The sequence below is a fragment of the Strigops habroptila genome, chromosome 8 (genome assembly GCF_004027225.2).
Source record: "Strigops habroptila isolate Jane chromosome 8, bStrHab1.2.pri, whole genome shotgun sequence".
In the NCBI taxonomy this organism is placed as follows: domain Eukaryota; kingdom Metazoa; phylum Chordata; class Aves; order Psittaciformes; family Psittacidae; genus Strigops; species Strigops habroptila.
The window spans coordinates 39,918,362-39,935,964 of NC_044284.2; the positions used below are offsets into that span (position 1 = coordinate 39,918,362).

Genomic DNA, 17,603 nt, shown 5'->3' on the forward strand with positions numbered 1-17,603 from the left:
ACAAATGTAACTTTAAAGTGGCTCACATAGCTTGTCTTTTAGTACCACCTTCTAAAACTCTGTTGGATGTTAAATTTTAGTCAAAATTACATACAGATTATGGAGATAGGGCTTCTGAAACAGAAGTCACAATGTTAATAGATGGGATCAGCCCTCCTGAGTTCACAAGTAGGTTCTGAAGCCAAAATATGTGATTTCTGTATTCATTGTTGGAAGCTTGATTTCAGAGAGTTTTGATGTCCTGGGGTTTGGATGAAATAACCATTATTCTCTCTAAGGGTTGGTGCTACCATAGTTCTACTGAATTTTTCCCTGTAGCCAGTCTCAGTGGAAATCACTATCATCTTGAGTTGTCTTTTTATTTTTTTTCTTTAATTTTTTTTTTCTTTGTTCTCTTGCTGAGGGTTGTATACTCGTTCTCATATCTATTTGGCATAAATAATACTGATGACAGTTGTGCTGTTTTAGGGATATATACATACATGAACTTATGATATGCTCCCACATTTTCTTCAAAGAAGGTGTTGCAGAGCCAGATCAAGGTGCTTATCAAGGAGAACAGTCCCCCTGCGATTTTGATTGTTTAATTCTACATTGAGTGCTTTGCTGAAAATTATAATATATCCCTGGTTCTGAATTCATCATGCGTAAGGTATTTAAGTGTGTGCATTTGTTAAAGGCATTTGGAGCCTCAGCTTTGTTTTTAAAACGTTGTTTGTGTATTTTTCCAAACAGATGCCGGAGGAGCAAGCGTTCTGTGTATTTGTGAAAATAATGTATGACTATGGCTTGAGGGACCTCTACAGAAATAACTTCGAAGATCTCCATTGCAAATTCTTCCAGCTGGAGAAGTTAATGCAGGTGGGACCTGGCTAACAAATTCTTCTGCTTTTAGGAATGGAGATACTGGCATGGAGAAGAGATTAATGCTTTGCTTACATAAGCTACTAGACAATGAAACCCCTCTCCTTCTAGAGGTAGGGTAGAACCAAAAGAGGGAAGTTTAATAACTGGATCCAAACTTTGTGAGTCAGATTTATTTCCAATTTGTTTTGTCTTTCATATACCAATCTTGCTGCTAATCTTTCTATCCAAGCACAATAGGTATCTGGTTTTTTCTTCTCTCTGTTTCCTAACTCTCCTCCTAAATCGTGATGTTGATTGTCTCTGTTCTATTAAAGCCAGAGTATCTTTTGGACTGCCACCACCAGTGTCCTACTTTCTCTGAATTATGTCGATGGTTAAGAGGTCAGGCAAATCAGGACATCCTGATGCTTATGAAATACAAATGAAGTGTAGGACATTTTGTAGATTTTTACTATTTCTTCAGTACATTGTTCTTTTTTCAGGTGGAATTATTTCATAGAGCAATTTAGCGTGAATAAATGGCTGCAAGTTTTACACATTGTTATTCTGAGTAATAATGAGTTACAGTTCATTAAGCTTTGACCTGCACTTCTGTTAGCATTGTGGAAGCTAGCTGCTGAAGTCAGTTATCATAGATGACCATATATACTTCTGTGAGAGATATTGAAACCAAACAAAACAGACCACCATTAATTTAATGATTTTTTTTTTCAGATGTCAAATTGTGTGTATTTCTTACTTGATGGAGTAGAATTATGTACTAATTAATTTGTACTTCAGCATATGATCTTCTCAATATTTACTTATGTTAACAAAGATTTTTACTTTCTTAACAGAATATGAATATATCACTCATTTACATTGCTTATATTGTGTTGGTTATATATGGCTCTAGTTAGAGAAGTTGTCTGATGGAGTTGTGTGCTTTGTTGCTTTCAAGCTCTGCAAGGTGATCTCCTTGTTCTAGTACCCATTGGTTTTTATAGCAGAAGCATTTATAGAGAGACACAGCAAAGGAATAACTTAAAAATATACTCTGTGCATGACAGAGATTTCACAACTGCCTTTTGACTGTTGAAAAATTTGTAATTTCTCAATATAATCTCAGTACATTATTTGATACCGTGATAGAATCCACAGTGGATATCTTACTAAGAAAACCCTGTAACCGTGGTCACTGAAATTGATGAAGAAACATATTTTCATTGCTCAAAAGAAGCCAGGATTTCATTTTGTTGTGTTTTTCAGTGTTTAGCAAGCTGGTACTTACTGGCAGTGTAGATTAAGAACTCAGATTAATGAGCAATACTGAAGGTTTTATTTTTTTCCTTTACTCTAGGAGCAGTTACCAGACCTGTATGGCCATTTCTCAGACCTCAATTTGGAAGCTCATATGTATGCATCCCAGTGGTTCCTCACTCTTTTTACTGCCAAGTTTCCGCTCTGCATGGTCTTCCATATCATTGACTTGCTACTTTGTGAGGTAAAAACATCTTGAATCAGAAAGCCCTTCCTCCACTCCACAAATGTTTCTTCTTTTTTTGTTTTGTTGAAGTCATTTACTGTTTAATTTCAAAATGTGTGTGACTAAATTATGTAGAAACCATGGTTATATTGACAAGATGATGTTTAGTGACATGCTGGTTTGGTTTTAAAATTAGAATTCTGGATTGCCTCATTCTTTGCTAAGGGATCTAATTAAGAATATCTGATGCACACATCTGTTCTTCATTTAATTTGTTAAATAATTTATTCCAAGTTAGGAATTCTGTTTTCTGGAAGACACCTAGTAGTAATAGCCTAGCAGGCTTTTAGAGGAAAAGCTCTTCAAATTGTCTGATTCAGGGTGCCCAAAGACAGTAAGAGTATTTCATCTTGCTTTGATGGTCTGATATTAAACAAATAGTGAGAAGTGCCAAACAGCACAGTTGAGTGAAGCTGTCCCCTTTTGTTTTTTTGCCCTACTATTCCAACTAAGAAACGCATTACTCCAGATACAAAATGGTGTGTTTCTGTATTGTAGCTATATCTGGACTTACTTGAAAAAAATAGGCCAAATAGGTTGATAGTCTGGAATGCTTATTTTGTAATGTACTGGTACTTCCTTTTGTCACTAGGAAGTCAGGGCATCCATGGAATTAAACCTGATTTTGAACCTGCCACTGATTTCCTCCTCTTGATTTAAATGGGACACAAACATAAAAAAAAATAAATAAATAATTGAGAATTTTAAATGCAAAGGGTTTTATGAGTATGAAGCACTGTTGAGGCTAGTTCATTCTTTTAATTTTTATTGTGAAGTGTTTTATTTGTGAATTTTTACGTTTGCTGCGTATGCCTTGATAGCATTAATTGTTAAACAAATATTGCCCACCACTCATAACTCAGTAATTTTTTCTTTAAGAGTATTGATTCTTCTGCATATTGGTGCTCAGTTATCAAAAAGAGGTAGGTTAATACCACCAGGTATCCAAGCGAGTGGGAAAGGTAGTAGTAATGTTGAAATAATTCCACAGTTCCATGTAAATATGTGAGCTCTATTTCTTACACAATGTCTTGATTATTTAAATAAGCTAACAGAAAAAGCAGAAAGGCTAGTTTTTCTGCTCTTTGTCCTCTTCTTTGATCATGCAGTAGATTAACACAATCCCTTGATCACTTCTGAACTGTTAGTGTGTTAATTTTCAGAATGGGCTTCTGGTGTGGATTTGGTAGTTCTTTTTCAGCTCAGTTTATTACTTCATTCTGGTCTTGATGTAGAGCTGCATTCAGAAATGACCATTTTAAGAGATCATTTGTCAAGAAATACAGAACATTGTTTCGTAATGGTGATTATTGTGATAACAGCATAGTTATATCCTGTCTGAAGCTCCTGCGCTTTTTATTGTATTAGGCTTGATGATCGAATAAGCTGAAGAAGTCTTTATGTCATGGTTAATATAGATTTAATTTTTAGAATGAAAAAAAGAAACAACTCTTAAATCATTTGCATTCTTCTCACATCTGGCAATGTTTATCTTGGCGTGTCTGAAGGAATTACTCTGGGAAAGAAGGTGAAAGAATTCAAGGAGAAAGTGAGAGAGTGCAGCACTAGAGCCTGCTAGAGGAAGGGAAACTTGTTAGCATTTGTGGAGGATAGTCACATAAAACTAAAGAAGCCGCTTCTACAACAGCTAAAAATAAATCAGAAATGGTAAGAAAATTGATTTCAAGTGAGAAGATAGATACATACAGACATCTTGAGAAACAGTGGGGCAATGTGTAGACAACATACTGAGGCAACAGTGGAGGCTATTAGAAAGCTGCTCCTAAGATTCAGGAGTCAACCAGTCTAAAGTAACAGGCACTTCTGAGAATTTGTGGGAGGAGCGTAGACTAAAATCTTATTAAAATAAAAACGTAGTTGGCTCTCATCATAGCAGGAAAGTAAAATCTGAAGGCATATGGCCATAGACAGAATGAGAAAGAAACCATTCCTTAATGGAGGACTGAAATCATATTGTGAAGCTGTCTGCCTAGTCAGCCTCCAGAAGGAGTAATGGAGCAGTCAGAAAATAATTTTTGTCTGCAGTAAATTGTTCTTCACTTTATCTCTGAACAAACAGCATGCCTGTAATACCAGAAACTGGAAGGAGAAAAAGCAGTTGCAGCTGCTAACAGTGGAACATACTCTTGGGGGGGGGGAAGCCTCAAAAAGCCTTTGAAGTGAACACTCTTATGTTTTTAAAAACAAGCTTCCAACCTTCTCATTAATTTGTCATAGATACAGATGAATTTTAAATAGCCTTCAACTTCCTTCCTGACTGTGCTTTCTCCACATCCCTGTCCTGTCTGTTGACAAAATGTTTGCATCCTATATAACTCTTTTATGAAAGAAAAATATTAGGGAAAGAAGACAAGTTTAAAACCATTGCTGAATGCGAGCTGCCAACAAGTCATTCCAAGGGAGCTTCTCTGGTCCCTGTGAAAATATTTTAATTAGGGCTGGACAATTTGTGCGAAGCAATAGGTTTTGTATGGTAGATACAGATATCCTGTAACCCTCAATCCAGAGAGGAAGAATACCTGTTGGAAATCTTGTAGTTTCACAGCTTACCAGGGAGGCATGTTTTCTTGCATGGTGAAAGAGTAGCACAAGATGGGGTGTGGGCCTCCTGGGCAGGAGCATATCCAATGAAAAAGTAGCTAATTTTAGGACAAGAATTAACTTCTATGGAGAAGTTTTTTAAATCTATAAGAGTGAGTGCCATTACAGTCAGGGTTTTTTCATCATTCTCACATAATGACTTGGAACAATTTTATTTAAATTCATACAGATTTGGGACTTGCCATAGCCTCTGTGTGATAGAGTTCTTTTATCTGTCAGCTGTCCTCATCTAGAAATTAAATACTTTGGAATTCTTTGTCTTTCCTGTGACAGAAGCTTGAAGAAAATTTGGGGCTTGCAGGCAGATACTCCACGGCGCCTGTAGTAAAACCACAAACCTGTTCATCCAGTTGAAAATTTTATGTGATTACAGCAAATTGCTTGGCTTTGAGCCTGGCTATAGAGATAAATTTTAACATGTCAGCATTAGCTGAAGATCTTTCTGCAGTGTTCTTTTTAGCTGCCTGTTTCAGCCACTTCGTTTGTCTCTTCCCCCTTTGTTATATCTGTTTGCATTGAAGAACTACTTTGTAGATGAAATTCAGAGTTGTATTTTGACTCGTCGGTCTTATCATTCAATATGACATTGTGTTATTGAACACTTTGTGAGCCTGTTCTGTTTTGCTGTCTCTTTTTGTTCCATTTCAAATTATTTATTTAAAGTCATGCTGCGAAATAGAGACTCATCTAGGTAAAGCGCGTGTCACTTAGAGCTGTCCCCAGTGCAACAATTGCACCTGGTTATGTTATAGAATTTCAACGAGTTGACATTTTATTTCATTTTGCATTTTAAAATGTTCAGTTTTAAATTATGTGTTTTAAAAGCACTAAATAAGTGACCTTAGTTAGGCATTTAGAAGAGAAAAAACCAAACCAGCTGGCAGACAATTTACAAGCATTTTTAAATTTTTCTTCTTTTTTTTCCTGCTTAAAAAATGTTAACCAGTTGTGACATATATGGTACTGCAAAACTAAGGGAGGTTCAGAACTCCATTATTATCCTAGAATTTTGGGGCACTGTCAGTAACTTCCATTTTAAGTTGATCTGGCTATTTTTGTGTGCAGTTCTTGGGGATACAAATACTTAAGGATTGTGCTTTTCTGCTTTTAAGGAGTATATAAAACCCCTACTACATGCTGCCTTTTCTGGGCTGGTACAGGTATTTGTATATTTGGTTTAGTGTCAGTAATTACATAGTCTTGTTACAAAAATTACTAGTTTGACTACCAAGCTGACATTCTATGATCAGGACTGAACAGAAAGAGGTGCAGCTGATTATCAATTTTGCATATAAAATAATTTAATGTTTTCCAACATAGGTAATAACAAAGTGAAACTACCTTTCACAGGACCACACAGCAGCACAGTAGAAGAACTGGGAATTGAAAGCTAGATACCATCATTCCTTGGCCTTTATTTATCAACTGTTGCTTTCAGAACTTTGTATAAAATAACTTTCGTAATCAGTTCTGAGAAACTATCTGTGATGATGAAGACTGATGGGAGTTTTTAAAAACCTTTTAAAATGTGAATGAGTTGGTGCTAGTAAATGAGCGTCTATTGATAGTAAAAACGTGGCACCATGTTGTGTAGATGTGGTTCCTGGGAGCACTGCTTCATAATGAAATAATGAAAATCTTGGAAGAATTATAACTGTTGGCGCTGAATATTTGATTTCTGTCTTATGTGTGTCTCACTGAAGAATGGATGTGCCAGGAAACACTACGCCGTATGGTATCACTCAGACGATAAAGACCTGTCGTCTCTGCGTGTTAGTACTAACTGAGTAGTAGATACCATTATAGCTTGCTATTTTTTATCTGTCACTGTCAGATACTTCTGTGATGCCTTCAACAAAGTTGAGAAGGAACAGATTAACATTTTAATTTATTAAACCTCTTCAGGAATTGAGTCAGAAACAAGCCCACTTCCTCTGTAAATCTGCGCTCAGATGAAATGTGACTTAAATAAAAGATTGGGTACAGTTGTTTATCTTCTGTAGATCTATAGGGGAAGAAAAAATTAACTTTTTGGAATTACCTGTTCACACATTTTCTACATTTGTTAACCCAGTTATGACTGTTTTAATAACTCTTACAGAACAGCAGACTGGGCTTGCTAGAAATACAATCTCTTTCAGAATCAGCATGTAAAAAGCTAGGCTTAAATTCTAAGTAGGTGTAGATCTGTGCTGAGTATGCCTGTATTATTTCAGTACTCTTCACAAAAGTCATGTCTTACATGTAAGTTGGAAAAGGCAGGAGGGATGTGTGTTTTCCTGCTTGTGAATATAGGTGATTAGAGTTTGGCATTTAGACTGTGTCTTTTCTCCTGTCCATTGCTCTTTGCATTATGTCTGCTAGAGAGCTAAGTCTCCTTTCTGAAGTCTTTATCAGCTGCTGCTGTTTCAGGTAAAGAGACTGGGCAGTATTTCTTTCTGAGACTGCTATAACTAGCTTTTAATTGATTTAATAAGAATCAGTTGTCTCTCAGACTCAAGATGGAAGACTAGAGTTTGAACATACATGTCCAGTGGTAATGCTGCTTGGCTACATTCAAGCATCTGTTGACATGTCAGCTATTACAATATTTTTTGTTGCAAAGCCAGGTTTTCTGGCCCTGGATGTTTTGCTTGTATGTGTTTGATGAGTTATTTTAAATCCATGCTGAAAGTAATTTTAGCATAATTTATCTGATGACTACGGCTATATTCCACTGTGGGAGTTTTTCAGTACTAGAACAGAAATTAAAGGAAAAAGAAACAAAAGAGGATGTAGTATTTGATTGTGTTTGATGCATGAGGAACTTTTTTAAGCTTTCGTGTGTGTGATTAAAACATTCAAATTAGAATGATAAAGAATTCTAAGTTCTTTTCAAAGTGAAGGTCTAAAGAGGTATTAGATGTTTGGATATAAAATTTCAATCAACAGCAGAAATATTGGAGCTATGTAATACCATGTTCTGTATCGCGATAGGGACAGGAAACACAAAACATTCTATTCACTTCCAAAGCTACACAGAATTTTTAATAATTCAAACTTGGACTGAGAAGAGTATTTTAATAGACTGTATCTAAGAGGTTATTGGAGAGCCACAAGGTTTAACATAACCATTTACACTATGTTGTCCAGGTGTTCCTGTGAGCATCCATAATTTATGTATCTTCCAGTCATAGCCGCAGCTTGTTTATCCCAAAATAACTAGGCTGGCGATAAATGCTCAGCATGAGCAAAGAAAAAACAGTCTCACAACAATCTGCAATTGAAGATAACTCACGTGAACAGAAGGTGCCTTTTTGGTGATGTTGATAAATGTTGTGGTCCTAAAATGTTGAGGCTGCTTCCATTTCAGAAAATGTCCTAAGATACAGGTAAAAAGTTACCGAAGATGAGGGACCTATTTGAATGACCTAATTTGTGCCTTAGACACTAATGCCATGTTCACAGTATGTCTCTGAATTATTTTCTCCATTGCTACTGAAATATTTTAGCCACTTACTAGTTGATGTTCACTTGGTCGATTTTTCTAGGAATACAGTAAATTTCCATAATGGTTATTTAACACCAGTGCCATCTGCTGTATTTTGAACAGCAGCATATTCTAAGCAGTCTTGGCAGTCCTCAAAAACTACTTCAGAAATAACTGAAGGAATGTATCACAAATGGGAGTGTGATATTCCATGAACAAATCCAGGAAGCTAAGCTAATTTAGGGACTGTTTTTAAGGAAGAGGGTAGTGCAGTCTGCCTGTGCCAAAACACTTCCCATTAGTTCATGCTTGGAATCTGAGGCTGTACTGAATTTTCTAAGTACGTAAAATCAAAATGTGAACTTTGCATTCTGGTGATTGTTGGAAAGATAAAATTGATGTCAAGGTGCAGAGAGGCAAGGGCCAGGACTCTGTTTTGTCAGAGAAAGGGAGAAGATTAAAAATGAACCTTGGGAGGGAGATCAGACAGGGTGCAGGGAAGCAGGATTTGATTTAACACGGGCATGCGTTTTTCTGTATGTTATGTGACTACATATAGAAGGGCAGGAGGCACAGCTCTCTCTTGAGACATATTCTGAACCCTCATCTTGTGTCATATCAAGAAAATTGGGGTCTGGAAGATTCCTGCTCTTCCGAGCATGTCTCATAGTCATTCCCTGTTTCCATGTGAGAGCTGGTGGACCTGTCTTACCTACAGAGATATAAGGCTCTTTTCTTGTCCTCATATGTATGTGATAAGGCCCTTGATGCCTAGAGTGGATTCAGGCCCCTTTCTTTGTCCCCATATTAATCAGGTTTGGAAAGAGGAAAAGGAGTGTCTAAAATCCCTGTAATTTAAACCTCTGAAAACCAGCAACATAATGTTACTAAATGGGTTGGTCAAGCAAATGGAGAAAGCATACTGCCAGCCCATAACCAGTTGCCTGTGAATTAGGAACATGCAACTGTGGAAATAGCTAATGTCAGGGAGCAATTTGATACATGGAGATGACTTAAAATTCTGTGGTTGTAATTTTTGTGCTTTGAAAACAGTCACAGAAGCTGGAGGGAAGTGCTAACCTCATAGCACTCTCTACCTTCGTTTAGCCATAGCGACATCTCAGCAGCAAATTACGTGTAAATCAACCAAACCATGTAAATATTGACTAGTACTCCCATTCATTTCTGTTAAAAGCAACCAACGAACCAAAATGTAATGCAGAATCATACTAATACAGGTTCATGGTTGCCTGGTAGTATTTTCATATGCCTTTTCATGCTGCAAAATACAGAAAAGTGGCACAACAAATACCAAATCCTGTGGTGCCATTTTTACCATCTCCCTGGTACCTGCTTATCTAATAATTAATCAACTGGTTTTAATTGAGTTTCTGAATTATTCACAGCATCGTAGTATCAGGATGGAGATTTCTGTATTTTCGTCTTTCTTGTCTTACAGCATTTCCTGTTGTGAGTTATTGTAGTAGGCAATGTGTATGGAGTCACTGGGGGAAGCCCAGTCTAAGTCGACCATACCTCATACATTAGCAGTAAGATCTCTGGGCAATTTGGGGTTTGGTTTTTTGTTTGGTTTTTTTTTGTTTGTTTCTTTGTTTTTTTCTCTCTAATATAACTGTTTAGTAAGCAAGATGTATCTGTTGCTTATACAAAGCTTGGTCTTTTATGTTGTGCCGTATTTGAACAAGATTTAACCTTTCTTTCCCTTAGTTGTCTTGTCATTGAAATAGAATAAATGTACAAGTTATACAAACTATATCTGAGTAAAAGATGTTAATTAACATCCATATCCCTGCAGAGCATACTCCAAGCCTGTGCTCTTACAAAGAGAAATTTAAGCTTCAGACCATATATTTATGCTGTCAGCAAAATAATTACATTTGTGACATTCCTTAAGTTTATTGTGTGTTCTGAACATATTAGAGTTGTCAAATAAATGTTTAGCTGGAAGCGATCCAAAACATAAATAGAATTTTAATTCTCCTTTGGAGTTTGTAACCCCAATTACCCTCTGTAGCTCCTTTGAAAGTGTGCAACTGAACACATAATTATGAAACACTTTCAGATTACAAAACAATGTCAAATTCAGTTGAACAGCTAAGTTCTCTATAAAAAAATGGAAATTCAGTTATTAGAAAGCTGGAACAGGTTAACTGGTTCGCCTGATGGCTTGTCATTTGAGGCTTGAGTCTTATCTGACCTTAAGAAGGTGAACAGTTGTCTTTCATACACATCTTAACTGGTGCTTAATATTAGAGAATATTGTATCGGTATATTCACTGGTTCCTCCTACATGTCATGTATATCTAGGAACAAAAGCACAGATAAGGACACAGATAAAAAATGAATTTTCCATATTTTTAAAAGAGTTTCACTTCCTTTTGTTTGTGAAAGTGATGCAGAGAGTATTGTCGTGTAACCAGAGGAAGGTCTGTCGGGTGGTCTGGGTTGGAGAGGGAGAGATGCTAGTATTTAGATTAGTCTACCTTCTCCCAAGGCTTCTGTCATTGAAGAGAAGCTTTAAAAGAGGTGATAAAGTCTGAAGTAATTCCCTATGCGTATGTTGTCCAAATACTTCATGATTAAATTGTTTGTCCTAACTCTTCCGTCAGCTCCACACTTGGCTGTTGAGCTTCGCTAATAATGTTAGTTTGCTGCCTCCTTAACTTCCTTTTTTTCCAGTCTCCGGATAGATTTGCTGGATCAAATGGATAGATATGCTTCCTCCCTTCTAAATGAAGTCACAAGCATCCTTTCTGTCACAGAGATCTCACTGAATACAAACTGGATCCTACAAAATTGGATCTTGACTGTTCTTTGTTCCCAATCTTCAGGCCTTTTAAAAAATCATCTTGTTTCAGAGTGTGGAAGGGCTCAAAGTCAGGAGTCCTCAAGGAGGGCTTCTGTCTGCAGAAGGAATTTTGGCTTTAGAGGGAGTTAAGGAACTGAAAATCTCTCGTTAGAAGAGAGTTAACATAGTAAGATTTTGACTTACTTTAAGCCAGTCTTAATTTCAGCCCACATGCATTATTTGCAGTTGAAGTGTTCTGTTTTTACAGTCTCAGGAGATACATTTTCACTGTTTCTACAGTCTTTTGACATATAATTAAAATAAGCTGATGGTTCTATGAAGTGCAATCTTAATGAGTTAAATGGTGACCTACTGGATGGTGAGTGTTCATCCCAACAGTATCATCCCAGTACGTATAAAGGGTTATTCTGCAAAACTATGCTCTTTCTTCTTGAGTAAGTGCTGTCCTATGGAAGTCTTTGTAAAGCAGAGAACGATCAGCAGGGTAGGCAGCAGGAGCCATAAAGAGGCTGTAAGATGTCACAAACCCTTAACATTTTCCCTTTCCTGACCCTTATCTTACCATCTTGACTGCAGAAGAGTCAAGAGTTGTCTGCTTAGAGATGGGCTTGTTCCTTCTCCGAAACTCCTGAGCTTAATGAGATCTCTTAAAATGCTCTAGGCTTTTACACCAGCTTAGGAGGGTTCTTAAATAACACCTGTTGAACAAAAAAAGATACGGTGCAGATGCTTAACTAGGCTGGTAAGTTAAGCTGTCATAGCAACTGCTAGCCTTCTGCAAAAGGCTAGTTAAAAGCTTCTTGGAGGAGGATATCCACATGCCTCATTTCTGGGATCTTTGCTTGTAGGCTTAGTGTCTGTGAGCTGTGCAGGCTGCGCACTCCTCCCTCATTTACTCGCTAGCAGTAAAGCCTTTCAGGTTGAAAAACCTGAAAGAGAATGGCTGCATAAATTGAGAAGCCGTACAACCTGATGATAAGCCTGTAACCACTCTTGTATTTATATATCAGTTCTTGTTTAGTAAGTGTATTTTTTTACTTTTGATTGTTGTATATATTAAAATACCCAAGTGTTTAGGTAATTATAAACAACTTTAACATTTGTAATAAAAAAAAAAAAAATTAAGATGAGAGGTGCATGATATTAAAGCATTATTTCAAAATGCCTAGTTAAACATTGATTTAAAAAAATAATTATCCAAAGCTTATTTCATATGGGCTCCCTTCTCTTTACCCCTTGTGGATGATTTGTATGTACTTTCATGTTTCCATTATAAAATTGCTGGAGGGATACTGCTAGCAGTGATTTATGTGTCTGGTGCACATTGATATTTTTGGTGCTCTAAAATAGATGGAGAAGTTTAAGCTGAATCTTATAAATCAGTGTGTGGTACATGAAGTAGGATTTTAAATAAGAGATTGTGGAAAAATGAGCTGAGCCTTCTTTTTCATAATCATCATCATTAAACTTCGCTATGTTAGAATGGTCTTGCATGCATTAATAAAAAATAGCTCAGGTATGCAGTTCAGTCATTGGGCAAGGCATTTGAAATTTAAAATATCTTGCTGTAAATGTCCAATGGAGACCAGTGGCATGTGATGTTCCTAAGGGGCTGTTTAACATCTTTGTGGGTGACGTGGACAGTGGGATTGAATCTGCTGCCTCAGCAAGTTTGCTGACAACACCAAACTGTGTGGTGTGGTTGGCACGGGGAAGGGATGCCATCCAGAGAGACCCTGACTTGCTTGAGAGGTGGGCCAATGCCAACCTCATGAAGTTCAACAAGGCCAAGTGCAAGGTCCTACAGCTGGGTCAGGCAATCCCAGGTACAAATACAGGCTTGGAGGAGAATAGATTGAGTGCAGCCCTCAGGAAAAGGACTTGGTGGTGTTGGTCAATGAGAAACTTAATGTGAGCCAGCAGTGTGCGCTCGCAGCCCAGAAACCACCCGTGTGCTGGGCTGCATCAAAAGGATTGTGACCAGCAGGTTGAGGGAGGGGATTCTCCCCCTCTGCTCTCGTGAGACCCCACCTGCAGTACTGTGTTCAGCTCTGGGACCCCAACACAGGAGGGACGTGGACCTGCTTGAGCAAGTCCAGAGGAGGCCACGAAAATGATGCTGGAGCAACTCTCCTATGGAGACAGGCTGAGAGAGTTGGGCTTGTTCAGCCTGGAGAAGAGAATGCTCAAGGGATACTTTATCCTCTTCCAATACTTAAAGGGGCCTGCAAGAAATCTGGAGAGGGACTTTTTACAAGGGCATGTAGTGACAGGGCAAAAGGAGAATGCCTTTAAGCTGGCAGAAGGGAAATTTAAATTAGACATTAAGAGAGAATTCTTCACTGGAGCAGGTTGCCCAGGGAAGTGGTGGGTGCCCCATCCCTGGCAGTGTTCAAGGCCAGATTGGATGGGGCTTTGAGCAACCTGGTCTAGTGGAAGGTGTCCCTGCCCATGGCAAGGAGGTTGGAACTAGATGATCTTTAAGGTCCCGTACAACCCTAACCATTCTGTGATTCTGTTGAAATCCAAACATGAGTAGAAACCTTGCTCTAGATTGCCAAATGCCACTTCCAATTATTCAGCTGTCAAGGGGTATATTAGTCCCTCAGGTCGAGCAAGTCCAAGCTGCTGGTCAGCATTAAACTGCAGCAACTGATGCCTCAGGTCTAAACCATTGCCTTGATTTGGGGGTTACCTCTCCCCCTGAGGAAAGATGAAGGTGCAGGTTTTTTCATCTTTGTTGTATACAAAGTTTTTTAGTCCTTCAGATGTTCTGATTTTTGAGTGCTTGTGCCTTGAACAGGTTATCTCAAGTACTATGAGGGAGTCTGTGAGCTGCCACTTCCCTGATGAGGCTAGGAAAGGAGCTGGGGATTCTCAAGGCAGGTGGAAACCTATTTCTGCTGCATTTGCTATCCATGTGAAGAGTGATCATGGAAGAGGAGTACCAGGAGAGATTTTGATTAGTTTGGATTCAGGAACAATGTGAGTTTCAGGCAGATCAGAAAAAAAGTATTTAGAAAATAAATGAACTGAATTGTGGTGGGGTTTTCGGTTGTTGGTTTTGGTTTTTTTTTGGGGGGGTGGGTGTTTTGGGGTTTTTTTGTTTGGTTTTGGTTTTGTTTTTTTGTTTGTGGTGGTGTTGGGTTTTTTGGTTTTGAGGGGTTTTTTTTGGGGGGTGTGTGTTTTGGGGTTTGTTTTTTCTTTTCTTTTTTTTTTTTTTTTTTTTTTTGGTAGTGCCAGAAAATACACAGCAAGTAATCCAGCAATTAGCCATAATACTCCTACTCATAAAATAACAAAATCTGATCAGTTGGTTAAGAAATAAAAACAGTGTTTGTGAAGGCTTGTAGGTATGCCTCTGATTTACACATTGTCTGTTCATATCAAATCCTCTCTCAGGAAGTAAAAGTTGTTAATGTCACAACCATGTGGAATGAACTGTTGACTTCAGATTGATGTTTGGAATAAAACAGAGTACTGAGAACTTACTGCTGTTGGTGCTGTTAGTCATGACTGAAATTCACAGCCAGACATTTTTTGCTATAAAAAGGAAGTATAAAAAGTAAAATAACTTGAAATATGTGCTGTCCTATTTGTAAGGGTTTCCTATTAACGAAGCAAGGTTCAGTCCTGCTACAATTGTGACCTCTAGTGGAAAAAATCAGTTTGTTATAATGACTGTGCATCAAATTGCAAAGTAATTCATGGAGTGTTGTAATATTCATTATGTCGAATGTCATAGCATTTCCAAGACTCATTAATGGTAAATTCCCTTCAAGGCACCATATTATCTACATAAAAAAATACCAATTCTTTGTGAGAATGCCTCTGAAAAGTCTCTGCAGATTTATATAAATGCTAATTTTACAGACATACGGTCTCATGCTTTCAGGAAGAGGCTTGGAAAAATACTCCATTGCAGAAGCAGAAATTCCTTGGAGGCCTTATAAAAAGTGCTGTTGTTATCGCACAACAATATGTGTTGCAGTGACTTGCATGTGAATCTGCTGAGACGGTTTTAGGTTATCAGCTCTGAAAGACATTATAAGAAAAGATTTATCATATCATCAAACAAGCAGGCAAGAAGATTTGTAAAATATAATCTAGGAAAACAGTGTGAACACAAAGTACATAGTACAGCAAGTGAGAATTGCATGTGGTATTTTTCATATTTGGATGAGCAAAAAGCTGTTTCTAATCTTAAATAATCAAGATATGTAGGCTGTAGACAGGAGAGTCTCTTCCATCAGCAAAGGCAATGTGTGTACTGTTAGCAAGCCTGTCGTGTTGTGTCCTCTGGCTGAGCTGACCCTGGCTAGTTTGTCAAGCAGGACTCTAAGAATAGTTTCAGTTAGGCTGCTCCAAAGGAGCCTCAATCAGGGTATGTGTTCACCTTTGCCCTGTAAAAATCTCAAGGTCTTTATTGTCTAAATGAAAAGATGTTGAACAAAAAGCAGAGAATAGGTATTTCTTATTTTTTTATACAATGTAAGTGGAAATGTAGCCTTCTTCACCCCTCTGTAGTCAGTTAGTGGAGTGCATTTTACTTTCTTTGATTTTTAAATAATTAAACATTGTCATTGTATTTTTCACTGAATAGATTTCTGCACACTTGTATTTCCAGGTTTTGCAAACCAGAAAGCAACTATGTGGTACAGACATCAGTTCGCTTACCTTTGAAATAGTTTTGACTTTTGGCTAATAGAAACAAAAAGGTGTATCGTGTACTTGTGGAGTCTTTTTTTTTTTTTTTAATTTATTTTTTGTTCTATTTTGTTGTGGGGTTTTTTTTCAGTTTGAGCATGAAAGATTGTACATGATTAATCATAGCTAAGTTACTTGGCAAAATCTGATCAACTAGAATATTTATTACATTTTCTTGATGCCTTGCTTGTTACAATATTCTCCACTGTTCATAAAAATCAGCATTGACGTGTACTGAAATGATGGAGGGATATCCTCTCACATTCATAGCACCTGACTGAACAGTGAGATTCCAAAAGCACCAAAGAGCTGTCATCTACCCCAGCTGGGAGTTTGGGAGCTGTGCCTTGGGGCTTTAATGATGAACTTTGAAGTGTAGCACGGAAAAGGGAATCATTCCCTAAAGATCTGCAGCATCTAGTTGTGATGTCACATGATGATAAGTAATAGGGAAGAGAGATTTGTATACTGGGACTGATTGAAGTATTTTTCTGCTTATTTTCAGGGTATGAACATAATCTTCCATGTAGCCTTGGCTCTCTTAAAGGTAAGTCGTTGATCAGAAGAGTTATTTATTTATTTTATTAAACTGTATGGAAAATTTTCTTAGCTTAAAGTGTCATGTCTAAGGAAACAATAATAGCAGAACTTCTGGAGGAGGGAACAGAGGAAAAATACCTATTTGGGTAGAGATGTCTTCAGAATTGTTCTTACAGTAGATCTGTTTTTATTAAACTTAATCATTTCATAAAGTTCCTGGAACAAGGAATGCAGTCTGAAGATTTAAATGTCTCATGTAATTACTATTTAGAAAACAATTTTGTTTCATTTCACAGTGTATTTATTTTGTGGCTGGGTTCTTTCATATAAATATTCAAGAAATGTAATTGAGTATTCTTTGGTATCAAATGTATTTGTAATGTCAAGAGAGGAATGGAAGTCTTTTATAATATGGAGAACTTCTATCTTTGTCTTGAACACAGAATTTACCTAAACAAGCAAACAAGTAAACCTGTAGGTAAACCATTGGCCCTTTTGATGCCAGTGAGGTAGCTCACAGTTAACTTACGTTGACCTTTAGAAGTTGGTTCTAGTTCAAATCCAGTCTGCATACAGGCTCATGGTATGGCATTTGAAATGCCACATTGTAGTCAAATGATATTCCCATCAAATAGTTTAGGCTAAAGCTCAGAGTAGAACAGCTTGTCACTCCTAACACAACCACTCCATAACGTGGATATGGACTAATATCATTTTGCTATTGCTAGTCGTTCAGTGTCTTCCTTATCATAGAATACCAGCTTGGAAAGGGAACTTCAAGGATCATCTGGTCTAACCTTTCTTGGGAAAAAGGCCCAGACCCTGGGCCTTTCTTTGTGGCCATTCTCTGGACCCTCTCCAGCCTGTCCAGAATTTTTGCATAAAGGGGATCAAAAGTGAACACAGTATTCCAGGTATGGCCTGACCACTGCTGAGTAGAGTGGGATAATGACATATTTATCTCTCCTGGTGATGCCCTTGTTGGTACAACCCAGCATCCTGTTGGCTTTCTTTGTCTGAGCAGCACACTGTTCACTCATATT

The 17,603-nt window shown here is 37.6% G+C and overlaps 1 protein-coding gene across 3 annotated transcripts in view; it reads left to right on the forward strand.

The window, feature by feature from the left end:
- RABGAP1L (RAB GTPase activating protein 1 like) overlaps positions 1–17,603 on the forward strand; it is a 252,449-nt gene that overhangs the window by 156,460 nt on the left and 78,386 nt on the right. For all 3 annotated transcript variants that reach the window (XM_030493475.1, XM_030493474.1, XM_030493476.1), the window contains 3 exons: positions 736–861; positions 2,207–2,350; positions 16,526–16,567. In XM_030493475.1, coding sequence (XP_030349335.1) covers positions 736–861; positions 2,207–2,350; positions 16,526–16,567 — 312 coding nt within the window. The remainder of the gene's footprint in view (positions 1–735; positions 862–2,206; positions 2,351–16,525; positions 16,568–17,603) is intronic.